Below are 11,936 nucleotides of genomic sequence, written 5' to 3'. Positions count from 1 at the left end.
CCTCAAAATACTTCACATTTAAGTATTAGTACAGGAGGGAACCCAGGGACTTTAGCCTTTGCAGACCATTTACATGTACAAACACCCATATATCCACACTACAGGGAACACCCCAGAGAGCATTATAGGGCCTCTTGAATTAACCATGCCGATGAACCATGTGGCTGCAGACACAGGACGCACAGCTGATCCCTGGCCTCCATGTTGGAGCAGTAACTTGATATTAGTTCTCATTGTGTTAGAGACCACTTCAGCTGGCAACCGATCCTTCCGTTTCTGCAGAACAACTCGTGAAAGTTTGCGACTCGTGTTTTTTCGGCAATGAGCAACTCTTTCTGCAGGAGATCCGCGTGCAGGGGCGACGCGTGAAGCACCTGGGCTCCGTCTAATTACTGGAAGCCTGTTCATTTGTTTTAGCAGTGATGGGGCATTTTGTGGCTCTGTGGATGATGGGAACTCTGCTGCAGGTTTGTCATGCAACGATTTACACCAACGACTGGGCGATAAGGATCAGAGGAAACAGAGAGTGTGTGAGCAGGATAGCACTGAAATATGGGTTCACTAACATGGGCCAGGTAAGTGTCACGCAACACACTCAGGAACACCAGGCTAAGACACACCAAGCATCTGCATTTGTCTTGAAGTGTTGTGTTTTTAGTTTTTAATTCGTCAGTATTTTGGGTAATTTAGACCTTTTTTAAGGAAGGATTCTTCCCTCAACAAGCTTCAATTTAGGCCTCATCCCCTTAACAAGACACTGAGCTGCAGCAAAACTAATGAAACAATCACAAAACCACAGAAGGATGATTGTTGTTGGCCTCAAATCTTCTTTAAATAACACTATAAATGATATGTTTGTGTAGAGCCTCATTTTGTCACAATGTCCTTTTTAAATAGTCTTACTGCAGATAAACCACTATAGTAGCAGCAGAATGATTTCTGAGATTAGTTGCAATACTTTGTTTGGCAAATAACTGTCTACCATCTGCCTGGTACAAACTACAGTAATGTTTAATTAAACGGCCACTAAGCCACTGCAGGATGAAGTTAAATATGAGCTTTTATTAATGAGAGTTTTCCAGTTGTTCTTGTTATATATTAGAAGCGAGCAGCTGTTCATCTACACACCAATTCTGCAGGGATGTTTGTCTGTTGGTAAAGGAAACCAAGCATCCACAAACAACAACAGTGTGTCCCTTTTTTATGCCTTTATTTCATCTCCCAAAGCACCTGCATCTGAGGTGGTTGGAAATCGAACCACCGTTAAACCATGAAGAAGCACTTTATTTCTATTCAAATCAAGGTTGCAAAAGAACAAACAGGAATCAATAGTAGCAGGATGTCAATACGCTGACAGAACGAGCAAATAAAAGCTAAATCAATAAAACAATAAAGCAAAAAGAGCGAGGCATAGGGGGCTTTCCAATATAACACATGTATCCCCGGGGAGAGGGGGTGTAATGAGTGTCTCTGTTATCTGTTTCACTACGGGGGGATATGGACCGGGAAAACCCTGTGATGCTTGGCGTTGTATAGCAGAGGTCAAAAGTCAAAGGAAATTTCAAAATAAAAGCATCATTTCATTTGCAGAAAATCAATTTATGTCACTTTTTATATTGAATCTACATTACCCAAAGCTCCTGTTCTTAAATATATATTGTATATAGATATTTAAAACGATGTGTTTACCTCATGCCATTATGGACACACTCTGAACAGCAGTGTGTCATGTTACCTGATCACAGGTGTACGGTGTCAGCCTTAATGAAACACTGAAACACCTTCATAATTTAACAGCTGTTTAGTGACAGAGAAACGCTCCTTTTTTTTTGTCTGAAAACAAATAATTATAGAGGGTTTTTATGTTTGTTTCTCCAGATCGGAGACCTGAGTGGTTATTACAGTTTCCGCCACAGCGAGACGGCCGTGAGGTCGACGGTGTCAAACACACAGGTGTCTGTTAGCGTCGCAACGGAGACCGAGGTCAGTAACGGGATACGAGGAGAGACTGGCGCGCTAAATTATTACTGAGCATCATGTCTCCTCCACACACACATGCTCCTGTTCTGGCCTTTCCTTTACACACTGTTCTTTACATCAGCACTCATATGAAACCACAAATCTGGAGTTGTGCGGTGATGACATATGTTAGCATCGGACGTTAGCATCGGACGTTAGCATCTCCATGGTTCCTAAAAAAAAAAGCCAATGGGATTTCTCTATTTCACTTTGGATTGTTGCAGAAAATATTCTCAATGTTTATGGTAATCGCACATCTTGCTCAGCATAATAATCTCCACATTTTAACTCAGCTTTATGATCTTTTTAAAGCGTAAAAGCAATCACTAGAAGTAAAAAGCTAACGTTAGCTTACAAAGGAACTACAGCAACCAGGAAGTGCTAAAACGCTGACTCATTTCCAAGTTTAGGACTCATTCCTGAGAGAAAAAGGTACATCAAGTAGTTTCCTTAATAACTACAGGTGGTATAAATACAATAGAAAAGAGTTCAAACAAAAACAGAGCCAACAAAAATGACCTTTTTCTGAAATGTGCAGCATGATAGTGAAGGGTAGATTTGATTTCATTCACCAGGAAGATTATCAGTGAAAAAGAGGACCTGCGTTTTATTTGTGTAGTAATAATACCAACACTAACAATAAGATTGTTGTAAACACACACCTTTTATATTGTGAAGCATAATTCACCGACATTTGATTGATTTATCTGACTTATATCTTTATTTATAAGACAATTTACCTCCCCTCATATGCCCTTCGTATGGTTTCTATATGTGGCCCTCAGTGAAAAATGTTTGGAAACCTCTGGATAGGACATCAACCTTTGTTTTCTTGCACTAAAGAAAGTTTAGCCGCTCAAATATGAACATTTCCTGCTTTCCTCTTCACTTTTCTGTCATATTAAAGTGAAACTCTTTGGGTTTCTAACTGACAAGTCACGTGAAAACATCCCCTTATGTTTAACTTGCTTTTCTAAGGTGGAGTGGCTGCAGCAGCAGGTGGTCCTGAGGAGAGTAAAGAGGAACTCCAGAGCCAGTCACGTCTTCTCCGTTAACCTGAAGAGCCAATCCAATCAGACGCTGTGGAGGAACCAGTGGGACCATGTGAGTCAGAAACACAGATACAGAGACCAGAACTGCAGTGTTGGAGTAGAAAAGAGTACTGTGCTATCGCTCCGTTAATTAGGTACTTCCCAGTCATTTCGCTCACTGCTCTACTCTTAAAAGAGGTGGGAGAAGTACTCAGATGTTGTACTTAAGTCAAAGTAAAAGCACAGTACTTGAGTAAATGTACTTAGTTACTTTACACCTCTGCCTCTGAACATGGATTGAATGTCCCTCTCTCTGCTCCACAGTCAGGTATGAAGATCGTAGCGGCCTGGAGGAGAGGCTACAGCGGGGGGGGAGTGGTGGTGTCTGTCCTGGACGACGGCATTGAGAGAGAGCATCCAGATCTGAAGCCAAATTATGTAAGTGCCCCGGGATGGGCCGCGGACATTAATCATAAGCTATTTGGCAGCAGAGCTCTTAGTGTAAGAGCGTCGGGCGAAAGGCAGATATTTGCCGGCGCAGCTTTTGGGCCGAAAGGTTCGGAGAGTCCGGCCAAGAGGATTGGATCGGACAGTAAACGTCTGATCCACTTAAGTGTGCAACGGACTGGTGAATAATGCTCTTTGTGATGCGTCTCAGTGATGAAACACAGACAGATAGCCGCCGGCATCCCATAATGCGCTGCTACTTATTATCCATCTGATTCAGGATCCTCTCGCCAGCCGTGATGGGAACGGACAGGACGGTGATCCGTCTCCAGAATATTCCACTGCCTCCAACTAGTGAGTGCTTCCCGTTCCTGCGTTTGTCTTTGCACCTGTGTTCTGCAAACCCCCGTCATCACTTCTAAATTTAATTAATGCACGCTTTCCGGTAATTACATGCATATATGGAAATGTAAATCCCCCAGTCTGAATTGAGTCTCCTCACTGGTTTGATGTATCCAGAAATAGCCCGTCTCCTGCTCATGCATATGCATCTAACCCCGTGTTCTGATGTTCTCCTCCTCTCTCTGCAGCCACGGGACTCAGTGTGCAGGGACGGTAGCTGCAGCGGCACAGAACTCCCAGTGCACAGTCGGAGTGGCTTTCCGTGCACGCATAGGTGGTGAGTGCCTAGTGACGGCATGGAACAGGAAAGCACAAGGACGTCTGGAGGTCAGAGTCCTGAATATAAAGGAGTAAAACTTTATTCCTGCTCGTAGGTATCCGCATGCTGGATGGAGACGTGACCGACACGGTGGAGGCCGAGTCCCTGAGCTTCAGACCTCAGTACATTGATATTTATTTAGCTAGCTGGGGTCCAGAAGATGACGGGGCCACTTTGGAGGGACCCGGGCCTCTGACTCATCTTGCTTTAGAGAATGGCGTCAAAAAAGTAAGACATAGGCTTCAAAAAACCAGGTCCTATGTCCTTTCTTTACTTATTTTCCTGGAAAGATTAGTGTCCCTTGGTTCAGGAAGTAAACAAAGGAGTCCAAAGGAGACGTTTCAGGCAGGTGGGGGGGGGTTATGCGGGAGAGAAACATAGGGATTTTAGCCTCTGCAGACCCTTTACATGCATTAAAACCTATAGAACACACTGCAGGAGAGGAAAAACCCCTAATCCATAATATTGTTGACCTCCTATCTAGTCCAGATGATCACAAAGTGTAAACATGACCTCTGTGTTGTCAGGGCCGGCGGGGGAGGGGCTCTGTGTTTGTCTGGGCATCGGGGAACGGGGGTCTGAGAGGAGACCACTGCTCCTGTGACGGATACAGCAGCAGCATCTACACCGTCTCCATCAGCAGCAGCAGCTCGGAGACGCTGGAGCGGTGCACCTCCACCCTCGCTGCTGCCTACACTGGGGGGGAGGGGATGGTGAGTAGAGGGTGTGGGTTCAGTGTTTTGGGTGTATCATGGGGGTTCCAGACCATAAATACAACTTTTAAGAATCAGTCATTGAGAGTTTTTGGATCTCGTGTCCTTGAAAGAGTTTTTTATGACTTTGTTCAACAGCTAAAGGAAACCTAATTAATTGCCCAACAGCGCGAGGCTTCTCCAATAACAGTAATGAATGATTGGGTTTAAATTGAACCTTTTTTTATTTTTTATTCTACATTTTTATGTGTTCAAAAATGTAGAAGGTTTAGAAATGACCGACATCGTAAACTAAATATTATAATACAGCTGTTGCTCCAAGTAACGAGTGTTACAGGAGGGATTTGATGAAAGGTCAAAGCGCTGTGGGTCAGGTCTGTTCATCCCCAAACAACTGGAATCATGATTGGCTTTATCTATATTAGTTATCCTGATATATATATTAGTTACTAGTTATTAAAACTCCTTTTCCTGCAGATGTCAGCCTGGATTATGGAAGAAATTAAGCTATATGTTGTGTTTTATGATATTACTTTTGTTATTGGCAAGCCTATCAGAGAATAAAATACTAAGAGAGGCCGAGGAAGAACTTCTGATATCCAAAGAAAGACAACAAATGACTTTTTATCAAAATATCTGTAAGTTTTGTTGAATTTTAATGATTGTTTGTGGTTGGATTTAACCACCCAGCTGCTTAAAACCACACAATACACGTTTACCTATATACAAGTTTCTTTGAGTGTGATAGGCTGAGACACCTGTCAATCAAGCAAATACACCCTAGACAACATTTCTATTAACTTTCTATTTTGGTAGAACAATGACTTTTAAATGAAATGAGCCATTGAGACCCTGCATCAGGGGTTATAGGCTCTTTAGTCTCATGCACAATCTGGGTTTTTCTCAGCTGCTGAGAGAGGGGCTGGTTGTGCAGCACCTCAGCAGCAGCCGTGTGATTATACAGCAGGAACCTTTTTAAACGCCCTGAGAGCCAGAGACTCAGGGGGAGCGTGCCAGCAGCAACAAAACGGCCAAACGACACGCTGCTTAAAGTTGAAGGAGATATCCTGCTATGGAATTGATCACGGCCTACTTCTACGTACTACTTTTTGCATAATTAGTTGGCAGTTATCTTGAGTATTCTGCATGTTAACCCACCAGAGAAAAGAATGTGTCCTGTATTAATGGAAAGATCTGCACCGGTTCCCCCCCGATAAATGGGGGGAAAATATAATTATAGAGCTGAGGAAAATACAGTGAATCCTCAGGTATTTTGTCTCAATGATTGATCTCATGAATCTGAGACTAAAGGCAGAAGGGAAAGCAGAACAGGCTCTCTTAAGGTCATTGAATAAAGTAGAAAAGCACATTTCTGCGTTCCTGAGGGGAAGAATGTTAAATATTAAAAGGCTCTGATGTCCTCTGCAGGTAACGCTCGGTCCTCAGAAGAGCTGCAGCCGGGCGACACCTGAGACCTCGCTGTCCTCCTCCGTGGCTGCAGGCGTCATCGCTCTCACACTGCAGGCCAAGTACTCTCTCACACACACACACACACACACACACACACACACACACACCCTCACACTCCGTTAATTGCTTTGCCCGGTGATGATTGTATGATGCGTTTCTCTCTCTGTCTGACCTTTCCTCAGCCCTCTGCTGACCTGGAGGGATGTGCAGCACATTATTGTTCGAACATCGAAATCCCATCCCCTCCCTGATCCGGACTGGAGCGTTAACGGAGCCGGATTCAGAGGTGAATCACATCTCAATTCCGCTTAATGTGATCTAATTGCTTAACAAATTGTGACTAATTTGAATTAATTGCGATATGATTTTTTTAGCAAATAAGGATTTTTTTGTAATAAAAAATATATATATTTTATGTTTTTTGAGATATTTTGCAGTTTTGATCTATTTTATTATTTAGTTTTATGCATTGTAAGGTGTCCTTGGGTGTCCTGAAAGGTGCCTCCAAAATAAGTTTAATTATAACTATTATTACAATTTCTTTTTAATTATTATATTTTATTTTTGTATTTTATTTAATTCTTATAATCTTTAAAAAAACATAATTCAATATTATTTGTAAAAATATTGTTATTCTTATTTTATTTAATTTTTCATATTGTTATAAAGTATCAATAAAACAAAATACTTCATTAAAGTTCCTCAGAGTACTGAGTTACCTCACACCACTGCTAACGAGCGCCTGAGTAATAAACGCCCACAGAGACCCTGGCTGCGTCACGCCTTCTCAGCTGCAGCGCCTTTGATGCACCAGTTAATGTGGTGTGTGTGTGTGTGTGCGTGTCAGTGAGCCACCTGTATGGCTTCGGCCTGCTGGATGCCGAGGCGATGGTGGTGGAGGCCGAGCGTTGGAGACGAGTCCCGGTTCAGAGGCGGTGTGTGGAGGAGGATCCCCGGCAGCTCGGCAGGTATCGAACCGTCGCTCCGCGGGACTGCAGGACTTCCCTTCCTCCCGCTTCTTTCATCAGACTCCATCTATTTCTGTCTCGCTTCACACATGGATTCCTCTCGCATCGATCCTCACACACACTTTTTTTTAACGCTTCCCTTCCTCCTTACTTTCCCTTCTTGTTTTCCTTCCTGCTCTCTCCTCCCTGCCATCCCCTCTGTGCAGCGCTGGAGAATAAACTCACATTTATCAACACTAACTCGTCAGAATACTCTGTAAAAAGTACATTTTCTGCATTCAAAATGTTAAACATTAAACCCCGTTGTGCTTTCTGAGGTTTGCCCTTTCTGTAGCCTATTTAAGCTCCTTTGTTTACTTCCGGAACATAGTGACGTCACTCTGTGGAACACTCACGCTCCTATTGGCTAGTGCTCCAACACATAGTAGCTGATTGGCTACGGGGCTAAGGGGCGGGACATCTCTGAGCGGTTGACCAATCACAATCGGAGCAGTTTTTGTTTGTTTTTTAGTAGTAGATTGGTCTATTTCATTGCTTTCAAACGTATTCTGTAGGTTTTAGATTGCATGTTGCATTATTTAAATACTCTTTAACCTTTTACTGTTTATTGTTTGATTTATGTTATTTATTTTTAACTGTTGGGCAATGCTTCGTTAAGTGTGGGATCAATTAAGTACATCTACTCCATTCTAAATACTCAGGTAAAGTACAACGACCTCAAATGTGTGTGTTTGTGTGTTCTCATCCTCACAGAGCGATATACCCGGCCTCGGTGCTGACGGTGGTGTTTCGGAGCTCCGGCTGCTCCTCTCGAGTTGGTTACGTGGAGCATGTCGTCGTGCGGGTCTCCATCGATCACCGGCGCCGCGGCGACCTCTCCGTCACGCTCACGTCTCCTGCAGGCACCGTGTCCAAGCTGCTGGCTAACAGGTAACTGAGAGACTCAATGTGAGGAGAGCTTCTCTGTTAAACAGTGAGGATGAAGCATCTTTCACACTTCTGTTTTGTGGATTAATTGGTCCGTTTGGCACATTGTCTCATCACAGAAAAACATTTAGGTTTTGCCAAAGACTCGCTGAGTTGTGCTCATATGGTTCAGGAAACCGGTAGCAGAGCGAGAATCTGGCGTTTTGAAATGTTGGGCAAATTTCAACTTCATGCTGGAACTTTAACGCCAAAAATAAAGCGAGGAGACAAACTTACATCTTGATGACTTTGTTCCAAGAGTGGTGGTTGTGGTGCACTGTCATTTCACTTGGTGTTAAAGCGGAAACAAAAGTCAGGTTTTAAATGCAGAACAATAATTATATTCCGTTAGGACAGATGCAATGCTAGGCTATGCTCCTGTTTCGGTTTTAAAATGCTCTGTATAATGCTACTTTGCACAGTCTTGTATGTAAATATTCGGTAGTAGAAGTAGTAATAGCATCCCCAATTTACATCACAGCAAAACAAGTTAGTGGCTGAGTGCTGTCTGTCAGTCAGGGCGCTGCTTTACCTGTACCAGCTGTAGGTTCAGTCTGATTAGCTGCACGTTTAATAGTCAGTTTACCACTAGCAGTATCAGTATCAGTATCAGCTGCAGGAATGGAAGTATTATTTGTTGTATTATTACCAGTAGTACTGCAGTAGTAGTAGTAGTAGTAGTAGTACAGTAGTAGTATTATTACCAGTAGTACTGCAGTAGTAGTGGTACAGTAGTAGTAGTAGTAGTAGTAGTAGTAGTACAGTAGTAGTATTATTACCAGTAGTACTACAGTAGTAGTAGTACAGTAGTAGTAGTAGTACAGTAGTAGTATTATTACCAGTAGTACTACAGTAGTATTGGTAGTACAGTAGTAGTGGTAGTAGAGTAGCAGTAGTAGTACAGTAGTAGTGGTAGTAGTACAGTAGTAGTAGTACAGTAGTAGTAGTAGTACAGTAGTAGTAGTACAGTAGTAGTAGTAGTACAGTAGTAGTGGTAGTAGAGTAGTAGTAGTAGTAGTAGTAGTAGCAGTAGTAGTACAGTAGTAGTGGTAGTAGTACAGTAGTAGTAGTACAGTAGTAGTAGTAGTACAGTAGTAGTAGTACAGTAGTAGTAGTAGTACAGTAGTAGTATTATTACCAGTAGTACTACAGTAGTATTGGTAGTACAGTAGTAGTGGTAGTAGAGTAGTAGTAGTACAGTAGTAGTATTATTACCAGTAGTACTACAGTAGTAGTAGTACAGTAGTAGTAGTAGTACAGTAGTAGTATTATTACCAGTAGTACTACAGTAGTATTGGTAGTACAGTAGTAGTGGTAGTAGAGTAGCAGTAGTAGTACAGTAGTAGTGGTAGTAGTACAGTAGTAGTAGTACAGTAGTAGTAGTAGTACAGTAGTAGTAGTACAGTAGTAGTAGTAGTACAGTAGTAGTATTATTACCAGTAGTACTACAGTAGTATTGGTAGTACAGTAGTAGTGGTAGTAGAGTAGTAGTAGTAGTGGTAGTAGTACAGTAGTAGTGGTAGTAGAGTAGTAGTAGTAGTAGTAGTAGTAGCAGTAGTAGTACAGTAGTAGTGGTAGTAGTACAGTAGTAGTAGTACAGTAGTAGTAGTAGTACAGTAGTAGTAGTACAGTAGTAGTAGTAGTACAGTAGTAGTATTATTACCAGTAGTACTACAGTAGTATTGGTAGTACAGTAGTAGTGGTAGTAGAGTAGTAGTAGTAGTAGTAGTAGTAGCAGTAGTAGTACAGTAGTAGTGGTAGTACAGTAGTAGTAGTGGTAGTAGAGTAGTAGTAGTAGTAGCAGTAGTAGTAGTAGTAGTATTATTACCAGTAGTACTACAGTAGTATTGGTAGTACAGTAGTAGTGGTAGTAGAGTAGTAGTAGTAGTAGTAGTAGTAGCAGTAGTAGTACAGTAGTAGTGGTAGTAGTACAGTAGTAGTAGTACAGTAGTAGTGGTAGTAGAGTAGTAGTGGTAGTAGTACAGTAGTAGTACAGTAGTAGTACAGTAGTACAGTAGTAGTAGTACAGTAGTAGTAGTAGTGGTATTAGTAGTGGTAGTACAGTAGTAGTGGTAGTAGAGTAGTAGTAGTAGTAGTAGTAGTAGCAGTAGTAGTACAGTAGTAGTGGTAGTAGTACAGTAGTAGTAGTACAGTAGTAGTAGTAGTGGTATTAGTAGTGGTAGTACAGTAGTAGTGGTAGTAGTAGTGGTAGTAGTACAGTAGTAGTGGTAGTACAGTGGTAGTAGAGTAGTAGTGGTAGTAGTACAGTAGTAGTAGTAGTACAGTGGTAGTAGAGTAGTAGTGGTAGTAGCAGTAGTAGTAGTACAGTAGTAGTGGTAGTAGTACAGTGGTAGTATTTCCCTGATTACATAACTTGTGTTCAGGCCCTCTGACGACTCCACCGAGGGATTTCCGGCGTGGGAATTCATGACGACTCACAGCTGGGGGGAGCCGGCGGCGGGGGATTGGACTTTGAAGATCCGGGACTCGTCCTCTGTGAAGAGAGGCTCTGCTGCTGAACGAGGTCCCACCCCCCCCCCCTCTGTAACATCACAGAATAATGAAACCGCAGCTAAAATACAGTACAGGCCTCCCAGGACCCCCCCCTCTCATCTCCCTCTCTCTCCTCTCTGTTCACAGGGAGGCTGAAGGAAAGCTCCCTGGTGATTTATGGCACCACCGGGCCACCGTACCCCCGGCATCGAGTGCGATCTGCTGGCACGCCGACGGACAGCGACCTCAATGAGGAGTACAGCAGTGAGTCATGTGACCGCACTGATAATAAAGCTCAGTTTGGGGGAGTTATTTCACTACATCAGCTCTGTGTGTGTGTGTGTATGTGTGTGTGTGTGTGTGTGTGTGTGTGTGTGTGTGTGTGTGTGTGGTGACTTTCTGTTTGTTTTTCCCTTTCAGGACCTTGCGACCCAGAATGCACCGCTGACGGTTGTGAGGGGCCCGGCCCGCAGCAGTGTGTCACGTGTTCCCACTTCTTCCTGAAGTTCAAGAACAGCACAAGGTCAGCCGGGTCCACAGCGGGGGAGAGCAGAGGGTTTACCCAGAATGCAATGGGCTAAAACTGCAGTGGAAACACATTTAAAAAACACTTAATTAAAAAGCAAAATAATGAACAGGCTCACCCACACCGAGCCGCAGCTCTTTCTCAGGACATTTAAACTCACGTTGCACTTTAATTATTGCACTAGTTCATATTGCTATTCGGATATAGTCGACCTATTGTGCATCCTTAGAGTAGTATGGGGTCAAAGTGTCATCTAGTGCTCCTGCTTTTCTGAATAATTTGTGGCAATTTTTAATGCAAAACATCAGGAAATGCTGTTTTTAGCCGAAAAAATATAGAGATTTCCTGCTTTTCTGTTTTTTATAACGTATCAAAATGGATGTCGTGGACGGATAAAAGAAGACATTTAAAGACGTTAGACTGGAATGACATCTTATAACGAGCAGATTAATCAATAGTTTAAAAAAAACCTTAAAGTCCTTTTTTTTTTACATTTAGCAACATTCTCTAAAAACATTGGCCATGATTTCACCTTATGATGGTGCAAAAGGACCCACAGTCCCCGGGTCTCACCTCTCTGTG

General features: G+C 42.7%; 1 protein-coding gene across 1 annotated transcript in view; it reads left to right on the top strand.

Annotated features, from left to right (window-relative positions):
• The first annotated feature begins 422 nt into the window (after positions 1-422).
• Positions 423-11,936, top strand: part of LOC134868831 (proprotein convertase subtilisin/kexin type 5-like) — a 30,141-nt gene continuing 18,627 nt past the window's right edge. Inside the window, 15 exon segments of the mRNA XM_063890147.1 lie at positions 423-575; positions 1,879-1,983; positions 2,998-3,060; positions 3,318-3,488; positions 3,778-3,851; positions 4,088-4,176; positions 4,274-4,446; positions 4,746-4,931; positions 6,360-6,460; positions 6,584-6,687; positions 7,249-7,369; positions 8,123-8,299; positions 10,720-10,859; positions 10,976-11,092; positions 11,249-11,351. Coding sequence (XP_063746217.1) covers positions 423-575; positions 1,879-1,983; positions 2,998-3,060; positions 3,318-3,488; positions 3,778-3,851; positions 4,088-4,176; positions 4,274-4,446; positions 4,746-4,931; positions 6,360-6,460; positions 6,584-6,687; positions 7,249-7,369; positions 8,123-8,299; positions 10,720-10,859; positions 10,976-11,092; positions 11,249-11,351 — 1,877 coding nt within the window.

Source organism: Eleginops maclovinus, chromosome 8 (genome assembly GCF_036324505.1).
Source record: "Eleginops maclovinus isolate JMC-PN-2008 ecotype Puerto Natales chromosome 8, JC_Emac_rtc_rv5, whole genome shotgun sequence".
Lineage (NCBI taxonomy): Eukaryota > Metazoa > Chordata > Actinopteri > Perciformes > Eleginopidae > Eleginops > Eleginops maclovinus.
The sequence above is the reverse complement of the archived record's forward strand: the minus strand, read 5'-3'. Positions and strand labels throughout refer to the sequence as shown.